This window comes from Marmota monax, unplaced genomic scaffold (genome assembly GCF_021218885.2).
Source record: "Marmota monax isolate L192 unplaced genomic scaffold, Marmota_monax_Labrador192_F-V1.1 WCK01_AAM20220418_F8-fsc00024, whole genome shotgun sequence".
In the NCBI taxonomy this organism is placed as follows: domain Eukaryota; kingdom Metazoa; phylum Chordata; class Mammalia; order Rodentia; family Sciuridae; genus Marmota; species Marmota monax.
In genome coordinates, this window is record NW_026695224.1 from 36,318,135 (window position 1) to 36,335,899 (window position 17,765).

General features: G+C 54.5%; 1 protein-coding gene across 5 annotated transcripts in view; it reads left to right on the plus strand.

Moving 5' to 3' along the window:
• Spire2 (spire type actin nucleation factor 2) overlaps window positions 1-14,098 on the plus strand; it is a 28,155-nt gene extending 14,057 nt beyond the window's left edge. For 2 of the 5 annotated variants that reach the window (XM_058576035.1, XM_058576034.1), the window contains 12 exons: window positions 1,945-2,025; window positions 2,101-2,265; window positions 3,056-3,241; window positions 3,491-3,614; window positions 4,120-4,289; window positions 4,868-5,057; window positions 5,946-6,061; window positions 9,262-9,396; window positions 9,519-9,586; window positions 12,599-12,626; window positions 13,207-13,322; window positions 13,706-14,098. In XM_058576035.1, the coding sequence (XP_058432018.1) occupies window positions 1,945-2,025; window positions 2,101-2,265; window positions 3,056-3,241; window positions 3,491-3,614; window positions 4,120-4,289; window positions 4,868-5,057; window positions 5,946-6,061; window positions 9,262-9,396; window positions 9,519-9,586; window positions 12,599-12,626; window positions 13,207-13,322; window positions 13,706-13,928 (1,602 nt within the window). In that variant the 3' untranslated portion in view covers window positions 13,929-14,098. Of the gene's footprint in view, window positions 1-1,930; window positions 2,026-2,100; window positions 2,266-3,055; window positions 3,242-3,490; window positions 3,615-4,119; window positions 4,290-4,867; window positions 5,058-5,945; window positions 6,062-9,261; window positions 9,397-9,518; window positions 9,587-12,598; window positions 12,627-13,206; window positions 13,323-13,705 lie in introns of all 5 variants that reach the window. The other 3 variants (XM_046435313.1, XM_058576032.1, XM_058576033.1) reach the window with 3 other exon arrangements.
• Window positions 14,099-17,765: the final 3,667 nt, after the last annotated feature.

Here is a 17,765-nt window from a genome sequence, read left to right on the forward strand (position 1 = left end):
CCTGCTTGCTGCCCCCACCTGCTCCCCAGGTCCCAGTTTCTTCTGAAGACAATGCCAATGGCAGCCCCTTCCCACCACTCAGAACCACACGGATCCTTCAGGTGGGGTGGGTGGGCAGTTCCGTGGGGGTACCTGTGGGTGTGTGCTGTGCCTGGCCTTGCTCTCCAGGTACCCCTCTAAGGTTGGGCCCATTTTGCAGGTGGGCAGACGCAGATTCTGGGAGGCTGGATCCCTGCCGGGAGCTGCAGAGCCAGTATAGGGCAGGGCTGGTCTCCCTGGGCCCCCAAGCCACAGTTGTCCTCTGGGGTGTCCTGATTCCCCCTGGACCTCGGGGATGGTGTGCAGTCTGCTCTCCGCGCCTCCTGGAGGAGTTGTGCTGTTCAGAGGGAGCTGATGGGTTGTTTGGCAGTCTCCTAAGTGCAGGGACCCTAGGCCCATCAGCTTTCCACCGAGGAGAGAGCCGTCCCTGCAGAGGTCACAGAGATTGGCTGCACTCCTTTGTTTAGGTGATTGAAGGTACTTTGGGAGTTAACTGGTATGGTCCCTGACTCCACCCTCACCTTTTTGGGTGCTCTTTCCTTCTAATACAGAGGGGTTCTTGGTAGCTTCACTGACCCATGGGTCCTAAGAAAAGGCTTGAGCTGCCAGCCTCCCCTGCAGCTCTCACACGCCGAGATGGGGAGGTCGCCAGCCGTGCCCAGTACCTGTGGTCATCCCACCTTCTCTCCAGCGCTTCCTTGACATCTTAGGCGTTTTCTCCCACGAACTCCACAGACAGTTGGTGGTCCTGATGCTTTCATCCTTCTTTGAACTTAGTCTGTGTCTTGCTGCTCAGTTTCTCGCCCAAACAGCAAGGCTCCTGTTTTAGCAGGAACACACAGCTCTGTATGTCGAGCCATTGGCCTGAAGTTCAGGGAACTGGTGGTAGGGGGCACAGAGACCAGGTCCCTCGGTGGGGTGCAGCTGTGCTAGTCTAGGCGGGCATTTTGGAGAGAAGCAGCCTGCTCAGGATGGGAGAGCCACCCTCTTGCCCTTTGCCACTGGGGCTGGCCAGGTCCCACATGGGGACTGCTATTAGAATGGCGTGCCTGGTGCTTCTCTGAGCTGGCCGTACTTCCTCGAGTGTCTCAGAGCCATTTGGCAAGTAGTTTGGGGTGCAGCCAGGGTGACCGGTTCTGCCTGGGTCAAGAGTGGCTGTGGGCTGAAGGGCAGATGCTGCTCCAGGACAGGGGAGTCAGAGCAGTCAGGCTGCCACTGGGATGCAGGCAACCAAGGCAGGTACTCCAGCAGCCTTCCCCAAATTCTCAGCACACGACAGTCACCGACAGTCCCTGAGGCCATGATGTTGGCATTCTTCCTGGTTTGGGAATGACCCTCCCGGGACCTGCTGGCAACCACACTGGCCTGCACCCACCACCACCTGCTCAAACAGTTGGAGGACCTACCTGTGCCACGTTGCGGGAGGTCCAGCTGCAGGTTCTGAGGCGCTGGGTTCCATGTGGCCTCCTGTGGGGATCGTGGTGGAGAAGCAGCTGTGAATGTCTCAGGAGAATGCGTGGGCCATCGCTGGCCAAGGTGCCCCTGATGAGGTGTTGTGTGCACTGAGGTCTGGGCAAAAGTGGGGAGCCCCTCACAGATGGGGGCTCCCACCCCTGCCACACCTCCCTGGGGTATGTGGGTAAGACCGGAGGAGGTGCCACATGGGTACTAGGTTCTCACCAGCCCCTGCCCAGGAGGAGCCCCCTAGAGCTGATGGACAGGTACCTGTATGGTTCCGAGGTGGAGAGCATGGTTCTCCCAGACATCTTCCTGAGCCCCACAGCCGGGGTCAGGACTCCACAGGCCCCCTTTCAGCTGGTGAGCAGTGGCCGTGTGGTGAGGAAGCCCGGGTCCCATGTCTGCCACCTCCCACCTTCTCTGGACTAACCAGATGTGTGGTCTCAGATGCTGCAGAAGCTGGGGGAGGATGAGCCTCAGGTGGAGAAGCCGCCGGCGGAGCTGGACAACCTGGGACACACAGACTGGGTAAGACAGGAGAGTCGCCCCAGGGCTGGGCCGGGAGGCTGCACAGGCTGAGGGCCCTGTCTGTCTCTGGGGCAGGCCCGGCTGTGGGTCCAGCTCATGCGGGAGCTGCGCCATGGGGTGAAACTCAAGAAGGTGCAGGAGCAAGAGTTCAACCCCCTGCCCACCGAGTTCCAGCTCACCCCCTTCGAGATGCTGATGCAGGACATCCGCGCCAGGAACTACCAGCTGCGCAAGGTCATGGTGAGCGCCGAGCTCCTGCCCGCCTCTGCTGGAGGCCCTGCACCTTAGGCTGAGCACTGAGCCCTTACTGCACCCAGGTCCTGAATAAGGCAGGTGTGGCCCTCGAGCCCCACAGCTCAATGTTGTGTTGGGGACACAGCGTGACAAAGAAGATGGGGAGTATGGGGATCGCCCGGGAAGCCTGGAACTGAGGCTGCAGGGCTATTCCACTTAAGGAGCACCCAGCAGCCCTTGCATGGGCTGATGCCACTCTTGGAATTTTATGATTATTATCAATTTTACTGCTGAGCCACATCCCCAGCACCATTTATTTATTTATTTATTTATTCATTCAGTTATTTATTTTGAGAGTTCCGCTAAGTTGCTTAGGGCCTCACTGAGTTGCAAGGCTGGCTTTGAACTTGTGATCCTCCTGCTTCAGCCTCCCTAGCTGCTGGAATTACATACATGTACCACAGCACCCAGCTACTCTTAGAATTTTAAATGAACAAGTTCATTCATTCCTGTGACAACCCTTTGAGGTGGGTACTAGATCCTTTCTAGAAGAATCCCAGGTACAGAGAGATCAAATGGCTGGGCTTAGAGTGTGAGTACTGGAGGTTGTAGCTGACTACCTGCTGTGTATCAGTCCCAGAGACAGCTTGGTCCCAGGGAGCCGATGCCATCAGAGGCAGGTCAGAAATGAAGGCCAGGCTGTGGTCAGGGGCTGAGTGAGCCCTCCCAGTCACCAGCAGACAACCCCTACGAACTCAGGTTCGCCCTGGCCTGAGCTTGGGCTTCTTTGCGGCAGGTCGATGGGGACATCCCTCCACGAGTGAAGAAGGATGCACATGAGCTTATCCTGGACTTCATCCGCTCCCGGCCTCCGCTGAAGCAGGTGCCAATGCTGTGCCTCCTGCAGGGCGTTCCAGAACCTGGTGCTGTCCTGTGTCTCACCTGCAAGGGGGACCTGAGCATACCTCTGCTGAACCATGGGGTGGGCGCTGCTCCCTGTCTCCTGGCTGGAAGGTTGGGCATGGGCCCCGGGCCTCCGTCCTTCTAGAAGGATCGTGCTGGTCACCTCACCCCATGCCTGTTGCAGGCAGAGCTCTTTTGGGGTAGCACTCCTTCCTGGAGAGCCAAGAGTTAGCGCCATGTCTTCTGTGAACCTTGAGTATCTCCCCACTCCTGAGCGTCCCCGTCACTGTCTAAGCCCCTCCTACCTCGTGCCTCGTCCTCTTTGCAGGTCTCTGAGAGAAGGCTGCGCCCGTTGCCACAGAAGCAGAGGACCCTGCATGAGAAGATCCTGGAAGAAATCAAGCAGGAGCGGAGGCTGCGCCCCGTGGGGGACCAGCGCTGGGGCACCCGTGGTGAGCAAGGGGAGGGGTGGTGGCAGAAGAGACCCCGCGTGGCCCTGGATGAAGTCCCCCACTTCCCCTGGTCACGCCACAGATCAGGAGTCGGTGTCGGCTCCACGAGCTCCGGGGCAGAGGACGTGCCGTTTGTAGTGTGGCCTTGTGAAGTTCAGGCGCCCGGACTGTCCTCTGGGTTCTGGCCTGACTTTGTACTTTTGGCTATGATGCATTTCAGCGATCAGGCAGAAAACAAGATAAAACTGAAGTTTTGGGGTCTGGGAGAATCAGGCATTTATTCAGATGTCTGAGACCTGATCTTCCCGGTAAGAGTGGAGACGATCTGCAGTCCTTGTACTCTGTCTCTGAGAAGCTAGCCTGCACTGCCCCTCAGGTTGGGTGTCCAATTCGTTAGTGGCTGACCCACCCTCAGGCTCCCAAACCCTGTCTCCAGGGCTGGCCGCACGTGTCCTGTGCGCCTCCTCCCCACTCACGTCCCACTGCCTGGCCTCCTGCCTCCCAGGGTTCGGCTCTCTGCCCTGTATCCTCAGCGCCTGTTCTGGGGATGTCAAGTCCACTTCCTGCATCAACCTGTCCGTTCCCGATGCTGGGAGCAGTGTGCAGCGCTCGCGTCCCCGAGTCCTGCTCAAGGCACCCACCTTGGCTGAGATGGAGGAGATGACCACATCTGAGGTCAGAGCCCACAGAGACTCCTGAGGACCAGAGGGGGCCACAGTGCTCAGCTGGGTGGGGCATCCACTGCCAGGGCTACTGGCCAGTGGTGGCAGGGGGGCTGAGGACCCTTATCCTGTCTTGGCAGCTCAGAAGTATCTTTGGGATGCTGGGACAGTGGCCTTGGACCACTTCTTCCCACAGCAAAAAAAGGCTGAGAATCGATGTGACCCATCATCTGGGGCCAGAAGGCTAATCGGTCCCTGGTTGATAAGAAAAGCTGTCACTCTGGCTGCCCTCTGATCACAGCCCTCCCCTTCCCAAGAGGACAGGAGATGACTCCTGTGGTGGTCCTCTTGGTGGGCTCAGCTTTCCCCTGTACATCTCTCCGGGACTTTCCAAAGACCTCAGGGGAGGGTTGGGTTTTTAAGGCACTTGCTATGAACTTTCCAGTAGACGGGAAGCCCAGCAGTGGGCAGAGGACAGTCTAGGGTGTCTGTGGACCTAGTAGCACCCCTGGGTCCGGTGCCTCGGTCAGGGATGGGCAGGGCACTGGGAGCATCGTGGCCAGGGCAGGGCTCTATCTGACGTGTCTGCAGGAAGAAGAGTCTCCCTGTGGGGAGGTGGCGCTGAAACGGGACCGCTCTTTTTCGGAGCATGACCTGGCCCAGCTCCGGAGTGAAATGGCCTCTGGCCTGCAGCCAGCCACACAGCCCCCAGGAGGGACGGAGCCACCCCGGCCCCGAGCAGGCAGCGTGCACACCTGGAAACCCAGCACCCGAGACCAGGGCAAGTGCTGCTCCCACCTGCTGCCTGACCTTCCCCTCAGATCTGCCCAGGGCAGCTCAGTCCCGTGCCCTCCTGAGCAGGCAGCTCCCGAGGGTACAGGAGCTGCTGCTTGCGATGAGACCTTCAGTCTCCCACTGACACCCCCTTTCTCACTTGAGGACATTTTCATTTACTATAAAACATTTCCTCAAGAACTCGATTCTCCAGCCTCACTGTATCTCAGGGCGGCTGACCCACACAGGGAAGCTGCCTGGCCAGACACTAGCCAGCTCCCCGTCCTCTCTGTGGACAGGAGCAGGAGTCCCTCGCAGGCATGTGGGTCGTTCCACGGTTCCTTTCCCGCTGGAGTACACAGAGCATCGGATGGTGCTTGCTGGCCATGCAGGGTTAGTTCTTCTGATAGCTGTCCGGTAGCAGGTTGTCAGCCCCCAGGGATGGCCAGGCCTCTTTGTTGCCTGCATGGTCCCCTGAGCAGCCCTGCAGCCTTCTGGCCACTCTCGGGACAACCCATGGGTCCTGATGATTGCCTTTCCGGGTCGGAGGCTGGGCCAGGCCTTTCTACACCGTGTGCTGACCAGGTCTCTCCCTGGGCCAGCTGTCCCTTTTCCTCCTGCCCTGGAGCCTGCAGCATACTTGTGGCCCGGGGACCCTCCTTGTGTGTGCCTGTCAGTGCTCAGACTGCCTGCTGCACCATGGGTGCTTAATGTTGGCTTGTCATGGGGCTCTGAAGAGCATGGACCCTGGGGTACAGGTCCCCACCTGGGTGACATGCTGTCTACTTGGCTCAACTTGATCATCCTAGCCCACAGAGGCACCTACCACCCCTTCATCCTCAGCCCTCCAACCAGCACTCCGCCAGGTGACCCTCACAGGCCTGTGTTCTTTCAGGTTCCTGTCCTGTGAGCGTCCAGTCCCAGCCAGATCCCCGCTCCCCCCAGCTCAGCAGCCTGAGCTCAGCAGACGGACTTGAGGCTTCTGCACCAGATGCCAGGCACCTGTGGTTGGTGAGTGACGGTCCTTTGGGGACCTCTTGGGTGAATCTTTATGATGTCTGAACACCAGCTGGTGCTAGGGAGACCCAGGCTCCATTCCTGGGGTCTGGCTGGGTCTGGCCTTGTCCCTGAAGCCTGGGGTTGTACTGCTGGTGCTGTCTGGGAGATTGGTCTTTGCTGCCCCCCTGCTGGGCACATTGGCACTGTGACCCCAAGGGTCAAGTGTGAGTTGAGGCAGCTGTGAGCCCTGTGAGCCCTTCTGGGTAACACCTATGCTGAGAGACGTTGTGGTAGAGAGGAGACCCTAACCTGGCCAAGATTTCCATGGTTCTCGGTCTATCAGCAGAGACCAAGTCTGATGCAGGGGGCTGCAGAGATTCTGCCTACCCCTGTGCTGAGGCCCCGCCCCCAGACCTGTCAACATATGATTCTGTCAAGCGAGGTGACAGGAATGAACGGAGCTTCAGAGGCACTCAGGCAGGTGGAGGGGTGCTAGGTGTGGTTGGCAGCAAGACCCCCCTCTGAGAATGGGTGTGGAAATGCTTTGAAAAGTGTTCTGTGTGAAAGGAAGGCAGTGCTGTTGATTTTAACTGGAAGGTGATCCTTGCCCCTCGGGGTTAGTTATCTGTCCCTGCATTAACATTCCTTCTCTAGCTGCACATGCCCGTAACCCCAGCCATGGGAGGCTCAGGCAGGAGGATTGCAAGTCAAAGCCCGTCTTAGCAACTTAGTGAGACCCTGTCTCAAAATAAAAAGTAAAAAGGGCTGGGGTTGTGATTCCCTCAACTAGGGAGGCTAAGAGCGTTGGGTTCGATTCCTGGTACCAAAGTTTTTTAAAATAAACAAACAAATCAATCAATAAACGGGTAGGCGTGACTTAGCATGTGCCAGGCCCTGGGTTCGGTCTCTAGTACCCTACTCCCCAAACAGTTATCCCCATTTGGCTTTTTAAAAATTAACATTTAGGGGCTGGGGTTGTGGCTCAGTGGTAGAGTACTTGTCTAGCACACTTAAGGCACTGGGTTTGATCCTCAGTACCACAGAAAATGAAATAAAGATTGTTTGTCTGCCTACAACTAAAAAAATAAGTATTTTAAAAAAAATTATGGGCTGGGGTTGTGGCTCAGTGGTAGAGCGCTTGCTTGCCTAGCACATGTGAGGCCCTAGGTTCAATCCTCAGCACCACAGAAAAACAAATAAGCAAAATGAAGGTATAAAAAGTTAACATTTATTGTCAGGTGTGAGGGCTACTGCTGTAATCCCAGGTGAGGCAGGAGGAGTGCAGTTCAAGGCCAGCCTAGATGAGGTGCACACACCTGTAATCCCATCAACTCAGAAGGCTGAGACAAGAGGGTCACAAATTCAAGGCCAGCCAGCCTCAGCCATTTAGTGAGGCCATAAGCATCTTAGCAAGACCTGCCTCAAAGTAAAACATAAAAAGAGCTGGGGATGTGACTCAGTGGTTAAGCATATCTGGTTTCAATGCCACATACATATATACATATATTTTTTTTAATAAAAAAAGGCACAGTAGTGCACACCTGTAATCCCAGCAACTAGGGAGGCTGAGACAGGAGGATCGTGAGCTCAAAGCCATCTTCAGCAATGGCGAGGCACTAAGCAACTCAGTGAGACCCTGTCTCTAAATAAAATACAAAATAGGGCTGCGGATGTGGCTCAGTGGTCCAGTGCCCCTGAATTCCATCCCTGGTATCCCCACCAAAAAATAAAAATTAAAATTAAGAAAAGGGCTAGGATGTAGTTCAGTGGTAGAGCACTCCTGGCTTCAGTCCCTAGTACACCCCCCTCAAAAAAAATCAATATTTGTTATTCCTTAAAGCTTCTGAATGTCAGATCCTGAAGCAGCCCAGCAGGGCCCTGGCTGTGTCTTCCAAGCTGGTAGTTGGGTTGTCAGCAGGGGCTGCAGTGTCACTGAAGGCTGTCTGGGATGCCACTCAGAGCCTGGGGGGCCGTGAACATCGTCACCACGTGGTGGCTGCGTCCCCCAAGCAAGTGGACCAAGAGAGAGCCAGGTGCAAGCTGCAGTGTATTTGACAATCAGGTCTCAGACACGCTTCCACCATTCACTGCACGTGAGTCACCAAATCCAGCCTGTTCCCAAGGGGAGAAGAACTGAGAACCACTTCTTGGTCCAGGAATCAGAGACATGTTTTAAAATTCAGCTTTGACATTCTGGAAGTGCTTCTGGAAAGTCTGACTATCGACATCAGAGCTGGTGGCTGCCAGGCTAGCTGTGGCACACGGTGCCCCCCTGCCTGCAGGCCACCACGGCTGACCTGACAGCAGAACTCCTGGCCACGGCAATGGCACAGAGCTGGACCCAAAGCCAGAGGCTCTAGGCCAGGTGGACAAGAAAGCAGGGTCCAGATCCTCTCCCCTGCCACGAGGCCCCTCACGGACGGCCTGCTGAAGACCCAGACCTGACGCCCTCCCAGCTCTGTCTCTGGCACTCACAGGCTGGGCCCTGGGAACACCGCTGGCATTTTGAGCTCTGTGTGCCAGCACCAGGCTATGGGCTTTATATATGTTACCTCAAAGGAGCTGAAATCCACCCCATGTACAGAGGAGTGAAGCTCAGTGAGGTCCACAACGAGTTCCGGGCTGAGCACTGGGAGGTAGCACCAGGCTTACTCCGTGCCTTGATGGATGGACAGGGCACCTACTGCGTGGTCAGTGGAGAGGAAAGAGAGCTCAGTTTGGAGACTTCCAAGGGGAGGAAGATTTGAAATGGACTCTGGCAGTCTTTTGGGGGGAGGGGGTACCTGGGATGGAATTCAGGGGCACTCGACCACTGAGTCACATCCTCAGCCCTATTTTGTATTTTATTTAGAGAGAGGGCTGAGTTGCTTAGTGCCTCTCTCTGGTTGAGGCTGGCTTTGAACTTGCCATCCTCCTGCCTCAGCCTCCCGAGTCTCTGGGGTGATGGGCGGGCACCACAGCCAGTCCTCTGGTGGTCTTGATTGGCCCAGGGTGTGTGTTTTCAGGCAGCTGGGGAGCTGGGGAGCACGGGCAGCCAAGGGTGGGGACAGAGAGCTGGAGAGCCAGCAGGGGAGTCTTGCTGCAGCAAAGCCTCCTCAGAGAAGGCGGGAGCTGTCTGACTTCAGAAAGCCACAAGAGTGCTTGGCCCCAGGGAAGGGATGCAGCTGGCGGGGCCCAGCTCTTGGGCTGAGTGAGCAGGACCCTCTGTGCAGGAGTTCCACCACCCCGTGGAGAGCCTGGCCCTGACGGTGGAGGAGGTGGTGGGTGTGCGTCGTGTGCTGGTGAAGGCCGAGATGGAGAAGTTTGCCCAGGACAAGGAGCTCTTCAGCAGCCTGAAGAGGGGGAAGGTAGGGCCTGGGGACAGCTGAAGGCGGGATCTCTCCTGATGGGAGGTCAGGGGCAGGCCAGTGTGGGCAGGACCTTGGTGGGCCGTGAACACAGCTGAACCCCAGCGTGCCTTCCCTCACAGATCTGCTGCTGCTGCCGAGCCAAGTTCCCACTCTTCTCCTGGCCGCCCACCTGTCTCTTCTGCAAGAGGTGAGCCTTCAGTGCACCTGGCTACAAATTAACAAGGAGGAAGGGGAGTGGGCCTGCGGTGGGCAACCCACATGATAGTGGGATGTTCTGTCACATGCCATGGCTGTTGAGTCCTTGAGATTGGTCAGTGCAACTGAGGAGGTATTTTTCCTTTGCATCTATTATGGGTGGATCTGTGGGACTCAGCCTCCCCCCTTGGATTCCCACAGTGGGCTTCCTGGGCAGAGCAGGCAGGGGCTTCAGTGGAAAGAGGGACTTGTCTCTTGGGCACCGATTTCCTTCATGTGTTGTGGGAAGCTGCCTGGGCTCTTAGCCAGACACACAGGAGCCCTCTGGGCAGGAGTCTGCCCTTGACTTGCTTGTTCCTGGTGGCTCTGTGGGCAGGTGGGTCGGCCCTGGACCCTCCTGTTTGCCTAGGAACTCTGTGGGCCTTTCTTCTCAGTAGCACCCTTCCCATGGTGTCGCAACGCCAGCCTTCCTGGAGATCTGCACAGAGGTGTGAAGCAGCATCTCCTTGGCTTCTCGAGGCCAGGAGGACCACATGTGAGGGTCTCTCCTCCTCCCTCCGTGCTCCTCCCTATGGCTAATGACCAGAAGATGGTAGTCTTGGGGAAAAGTAGGCTGAGGAATGGAATTTTGAGTTCTATTTAAATCACTTTAAACTTAAATAGCCAAGAGGCTCTGACTTTCAACCCAGATGGGGTCACAGGCCCCTTCCAGCTGGAACAAGATGGCGGAATGGGAAGCGGTGGTTTTCAGGGTACTGGCAACACTCAGGAAGCATCTAGGTCTGGGGTCTGAGCCAGGACCTCCTCGGGGCAGGAGGCAAGGCTGAGCCTGGAGGGAGGACTGGCCGCGGAGTTCTCAGGGCACAGCCGCACAGAAACCCCCAGAGAAGTCTCCTTGAGCCGCTGGAGGAGAGGTGAAGGGGATGGCTGAAGCGAGGGACAATCCATCCTAAGGCAGGCCCTGGCAAGCAGCCCCCGGGCCCATCTGCTCCCCGCTGGCTCTGTGAGTAAAGCTAGTCGGAGCACACCCACAGCCACGCACTTACATTTCTCATTTAGCCACATCTAAGATGTTCACTGTCCTGCCCTTTACAGAAATGTCTGCTTCCCTGTGTCCTAAAGGTTCAGTGGAACGGCCAGGCAGGGTGGCACATACTGTAATCCTAGTGACTGGGGAAGCTGAGGCAGGAGGATCGCAAGTTCAAGGCCAGCCTGGGCGACTTAGCAAGGCTCCATGAAAAATAAAAATGAAAAGGGCTGGAGATGTCTCTCCATGGTAGAGCCCTCCTAGGCTCAATTCCCAGTACCACGTGGCAGGGGCACATGCAGACTTAAAGGAAAGTGATGGGCACTCAGGGCCAAGTGCCACGTCGGTGTCCACTAGCTACCGCTGGAGGGCCATGATTTTGGAGCATGGGGCGGAAAGGCAGGGGGGTCTTGCCACACAGGTGTAGAGCAAGTCACTGGAGTTCAGCATTTCTCCAGGCCTGAGAGGTTATCATGGAAAGACCTGAAAGGACCAGACTGCTTCCAAATATCTTCATTGTTTCCCAGAACACAGCTGAAGAATGGGAATAGCCGAGTGCCGTGGTGCACACCTCTGATCCCAGCAACTGAGGCTGAGGCAGGAGGATCGCAAGTACCAGGGCCATAACATAAATAAATAAATAAATAAATAAATAAAAGGAACAAAACATACGCAAGAAAAAAAGTGATTTGGTATCCCATCAGAGATTGCCAGGCAAACAAAAAATAAAAAAATAAAATTATTGACAACTGGGCTGGGGCTGGGGCTGGGGCTCAGCGGTAGCGTACTTGCCTGGCATGTGTGGGGCACTGGGTTCGATTCTCAGTACCACATATAAAAAAGAAATAAAATGAAGATCTATCAACAACTAAAACATTTTTTTTAAATTAATGATAATGTATTGTTGAGTTTTTGGTACTAGGGATTGCACCCAGGGGCCCTTTACCTCTAAACCGCATCCCCAGCCCTTTTTATTTTTTATTTTGAGACAGAGTCTTGCTAAGTTGCTTTGAGACTCACTAAGCTGATGAGGCTGGCCTCAAACTTGTGATGCTCCTACCTCAGCCTCCCGAGTTGCTGGAATTATAGCTGTACATCACTGTGTCTGGCTGTTATTATTATTTTTTTTAAATATTTTTTTAGTTGTTGATGGACCTTTATTTATATATATCAAACTCAGTGCCTCACACATGCTAGGCATGTGCTCTACCACTGAGCTACAATCCCAGCCCCTGTTATTATTTTTTAATATGGTGCTAGGAATGGAACCCAAGGGCTGGCACATGCTAGGGCAAATGCTCCAATACTGAGCCAAGTCTGCAGCCCCAACCCAGGGGTTTGTTGATGGAAAAATCAATGTAGGACATTCATTCCAGAGGACATAGCCCATTGTTCTAAAAAATGAGTCTGGATGATTTCTCTCACTATGGAGAAGAGATGTTGGTGTATCTTTATAGAATAGCTTACACAGTACCTCACTTCCATTTGTAAAATATCATGTAGGTTTTGTTGTTTGTCTAGAATAGTTTGGAGGATGAAGGCTGTATTGCTAACAGAGATCACCTCTGTGGGTGGGTAAATTGTAACTCTGATGTTTGAATCTTCTATGAGAAAACCTTTCCGTATAGCATTGGGCACTGGACTAGAAGCATGTTCAATGATGCTGGAAACGGAGCATCTCAGCGAGAGGCCTGTGCTCAGACGGTGCTTCTCAGTGAGGCGGGTCTGGCACACCCCCGTATGGAAGGTGCATGAAGACTACAGCCAGATGCACCAGGAGCAAACTGAGGGGCTGAGGGGCCCTGGGTGGGAGACCAGGAGGAGGAGAGAAAGAGCCAGGAGTGAACCGTGAAAGCCCAGAGCCACCTGGCATCAGGCAGACTGCACGGGTAGTTGCAGGGTCTGGGGTGGGACACAGGGGCCTGGAGGCAGTCGTGCCTTCCTGGGCCTCTTCACTGCCTCTCTGTTCTCTTCCAGAGCCGTCTGCACTTCCTGTAGCGTGAAGGTGAGGACCTCCTAGGATCTGCAGGGTCTCTCCCAGCTGGGATGGGGCGTGTACCAGCGCTCCAGCCCCACAGGCACCTTGCCATCACTTCCTCCAGGCAGACCCTGCCCCACACTTCCCAAGCCTGCTAGGCTTTTTAGGAAGCAGTGAGCATTCCATGTGAGGAGGTCGCCCCTCTTGAAGCCTCCTTCCTGGGAGTGCCTTCCCCCAGATCTGTTGTTGCGTTTGTGGCATGGTGACATGCAGTCTGCACCCAGGTGAACAGACAGTGTCGCTCAGAATCGTGTCCGTTGGCCTCAGCTTGGAAACAAGCCTGCTGAGGAGGGCCTCTGCCCACCTGTTTTCACACCCTCCTCACGATCCACCCTCGACAGTGCCAACTTCCTCCCCCCAGTGTTGAACACCGGTTGTGTCCAGGGCTCACATTGCACCCTTCCTGGTATAAAGGGGTACAGTTCCCACTCCCAAGAAGTCCTCTCTCATTGAGCAGAAGACACTGTTGGGGTGTGACAGGAAGGAGGTCCTGTTGGGTGTGAGGCCAGAGTGCCTGTGGGGCCTGCCACGCCTCCCTCTGTTGCAGATGAAGATGCCTTCTAAGAAGTGTGCACACATCCCTGTCTACACACTGGGTTTTGAGAGTCCTCAGAGGGCACCCGCTGCCAAAACCGCGACGGCGCCAAGGCGAGACGTCTTCCAGTGTGTTCCCTGGCCTGGGTGCTGGTGTCTGTGGTGGTCAGGCTTCTGCAGGAACTTGGGAGCAGGAGCAGGGTTGGCCTCACCTTGTGTGAGGACGCCCCCTGGAGGTGTAGTTCAGATGGCTTTGGAGGGGTGGGGAGGCAGAGTGGTGAGATGGAAACTGAACTGGGGTGGTCAGGACCCAGAACTCCAGTTCCTGTCCAGAGCCCTGCTGGGATGCTTTTTGCTAGGCATGTGGCTTCCCCAAGTCTCTGTGGGTTTGTGGTGGTGAAGGGGAGGGGCAGGCAGCAGGAGAGCCTAGGGGACTGCAGGGGCCCCCAGGATGTGTGAGCCCTGCTGGCTCCCCAGCCTGACAGTCCTCTCTGGGTCCCCACCCGCCCCAGATCCCTGCAGGGGCCTCAGTGGCGAAGTGTGGAGGAGGAGTTCCCCCACATCTACGCCCACGGCTGCACCCTGAAGGACGTCTGCAGTGACTGCACCAGCTTCGTGGCCCACGTCGTGCGCTCCAGCCGCAAAAGTGTGGATGTTCTCAACGCCACGCCGCGCCGCAGCCGCCAGACTCAGTCCCTCTACGTCCCCAGCAACAGGACTCTTGACTTCCAGTGATGGCCCAAGGTGGCCAGGCCTCCGGGAAGGGACCCTGGCTCCGGCCTGCTCCAGGCTGAGGCTCTGCTCCCAGTGCTGGGCCCGGCTGCCCACCGTGCTCCTGAGCTGTGCATGGACATATACATACACAGATGCCTTTGTATAATAAACACACAGCCTATATATTTATACACATGGCTTCCTGGCCCCGTAGTTCATTTGGGGCCAGGCTCCCTCCAAGACCCTGGCGGGGGTGTTTCCTGTCAGGACTCCTTGGAGGAGCAGGGAGGGGAAGGGGTAGGTTTTCTCACTGAGAAGGGAGGGCAGAGGCTCTAGATGGTCGGGTGCAGGCCTCTGTCCCGTTCTTGTCTCCACCTCAAGAGTGAGAACTGGCAGCTTCCCCTCCCTGGGAAGATGTCCAGGCTGGGGTACGGCACCTTGGTTCCCAGGTGGAGCACAGCACCCTGCCTGTCTCTGCGATCCCCAGGGGGTGTGTGAGCCAGCTTTCCACAACTGTGACACATATCTGAGACAGACAACTTAAAAGCAGGAGCAGTTTATTCTGGGTCCTGGTTTCAGTCAGTGGCTGCTTGGCCTGTGGAGAAGCAGCAGCATGTGGCAGCGCAGAGCGGCTTACCTCCTGGTGGCCAGGGAGCAGACTGAGAGGAGAGCGAGTCCTAACAGGTCCCCCAGCGAAGTCCCACTTCCTGAAGTTCCTACCATCTATTGACAGCATCACCCGCCTGGAACCAAACCTTCAACACCTTGCCTCTGGGGGGCGCCTAGAGCCAGACTCCCCACCCACCTCCACCCCAGGTCTCCAGAGACAGGTGCCCGTCGCACCCTGCAAAGTGCATTCAGTTGGTCTCCAAGAATCCCCTGGTCTCGACAGTCCCAGCATTCCTCACAAGTCCAAGATGCTGCAGGTATGGCACACATGCCTGTGATCCCTGCTATTTGGGAGGCGAAGACTGGACGATGGCAAGTTCTAGGCCAACCTAGGCAACTAAGCGAGGCCATGTCTCAAAATAAAATAGCTTAGTGACAGAACATTGCCTAGTGCTTAGGATCCCCTGGGTTCAATCCTAGCAACACATGTACACATCCAAAGTTCTTCTGAGACTCGGGCAAACCTTTACTGTGAGCACCTATTTAAAAAAACAACAGACCTGGTTACATATGTCCAGTATACCAGTGGTACAGGGTGAACTTTCCATTCTGAAAAGGAGGAGTAGGAGAAAACCACAGAGGGATCAGACCAAAGAAAGACCAAAACCCAGCAAGGCAAACACTGAGTCCTGTAGCTGCACGTCTGGACCTGGGGCATGCTGTGGGGGTGGGTGAGGTCCTAAAGGGTTTGGGCTTTGCCATCTGTAGTCCAGAGGGCCACTCTCTTGGGCTGGCTCTGCTTGCTGCCTGCGTTTTCATTGGTAGATGAGCCATGCTCCTGGCATCTCTAACTTCTCTCGCAGCTTCACACCCTACCCTCCTGGGGCTTCATGCTTGGGTCCCAACCCTGCCACACACTGTCCGGCCCCATCACTCTGAGCCTGTGGAGAAGCAGCAGCATGGTGCGCAGCATGTGGCAGGGCAGAGCTGCTTACCTCCTGGTGGCCAGGGAGCCATGCTTGTATTCTGCCTTCCTGCAAAACCAGCATCACAAAGATGGTGCCAAGATCTGCCACCAGCTGAAACAGCAGCAGGGCCCACCTGGACCGTGTGGCCCTGTGTAAGCAGTGCACGCTCTCCTAGGAGTTTATTCCTTTACTGGCCCATTCCTGAGGCGCTCTCAAATATCTTTCCTGTTGTTCGGATGCAAATGCAAAGTACTTGTTTGTTTTGGTGCTGGGAATTAATTTAGGACCCTCCTACATGCTACCACTGAAATACAAGCCCAACCATTTCTTATTTTTAAATTTTGAGACAGGTCTCACTGAGTTGCTGAGCTGGTCTTGAACTTGCAGACTTTCTGCCTCAGCCTCCTCCCAGGTAGCTGGGATTACAAGTGTGCTTCTTTAACTTTTTTTTCCCCTAGTACTGGGAATCGAACCCAGAGGTGCTCTACCACTGAGCTACATCACTAGTCCTTTTTTTGTTTGTTTTGTGTTTTGAGACAGGGTATTGCTAATCTGCCCAGGCTGGCTTTGAACCTATAATATTCCTGGCTCAGCCTCTCAGGTTGCTGGGATTATAGGTGTGCACCACTGTGCCCAGCCTGGCATTTATTTATGTTAATGAATGAATTTTTGTGATACATGGGATTTAACCCAGGAGTGCTCTACCACTAAGCTACATCTCCAGCCTCCTTTTTAATTTTACCTTTTTGGGGCTTTTTTTTTCAGGGTAGGGGTACTGGGGATTGAACACAGGGGTGCTTTACCACTGAGCCATATCCCCAAACCTTTTCATTTATTTATTTTTTAAATTTTGAGACAGGATCTTAACGAAATTGTTGAGGGCCTCACTAAGTCTCCTGAGTCATGGGAATTACAGGCGTGTATCACCGTTCCTAGCTTATTCTATCTTGAAACAGGGTCTTGCTAAGTTGCCCAGACTCTCCTCCAACTTGCAATCCTCCTGCCTCAGCCATCCAAGTCACTTGGATCACATGTCTACGCCACCGTGACTGGTTTGGCTTTGTTTTAACTTAAGTCTTCAGCAATCACAACTTCGGTGGCCCAAATTACACATGGTTCTTTTCTGGCCAAACTGCAAGTTTTTCAAATCTTTCTGCTATGTTTTTTTGCACACAATTCTCATGATAACCCTGGCTAAAATCAGCCAACAATGCCCATGCTGTAGCTTGAATGCTGTGCTGCCTTGAAATTTCCCCCACCAAAAAAATAAATAAATAAATAAAAATTAAAAAATAACACTAGTCCATCACCTTTAAATGCAGCCTCACACAGCTTCAGGGCATGGACAAAATGTAGACAAGTTCTTTGCCAGAGTGTCATCCGTGTGGCCTCTGGTCCAATTCCCAACAGTCCTTGTTCACCTGAAACCTCATCAGTGTAACTGGGAAGGAAGGTTCCACTCCTTGTCACGCTCCACAAAAGCTCAGGAGACAGACTGCTGAAGGAAACAGCCTCGAAGCCGGCTTGGTCTCAGATCTCCATCTTTGGGGGCTTATGAGAGCAGTTTTTAGAGGGGGGAATAAGGGCACAGTGGTTCAAAGGGCAGAAAATCCCTCTTCTAAGAGCATGCTCACCTCTGTTGCCTCCTTACCACATTAAAGGGAACCTCGACCTCCTGGGGCCAGCGTCTGCATTTTCTTTTTGGATCCACAATTACCTTTTGAGCTGAGGTGAGGAAAGACTTTGCAGAGGGCTTTCTTTAGAATTTACAATACCATGAGAAAGAGATGGGGTAGTGTAGGGAAGAGGTTGACAGGGGAGGAGAAAGTAACTTGAAGAAAAACATCTTTCCATGGGAATTGAAGGGAATACTTTTGTTTGTTTAAGGAAAAAAAAAAAACTTCTCAGAATTATGGTTACATCAACACAGTCTTTTTTTTTTTTTTAATATTTATTTTTTAGTTTTCGGCGGACACAACATCTTTGTTTGTATGGGGTGCTGAGGATCGAACCTGGGCCGCACGCATGCCAGGCGAGCGCGCTACCGCTTGAGCCACATCCCCAGCCCCTCAACACAGTCTTTAATGTCTACATTCCTATCAGCATTCTGGCTAATGTGCTCCAACCAGAATTGCCCATTATTCTCAGATCATGGCATTCTAAGCTTTTTCTAGAATGCTTCTCTTAATTTTTAAGTTCCTCCTGGAAACCACCTCCAGAGGCTCTGACCCCACTTTCCCACACCGACTCTGTGTGCTAGTCAGCTTTCCAGCACTGTGAT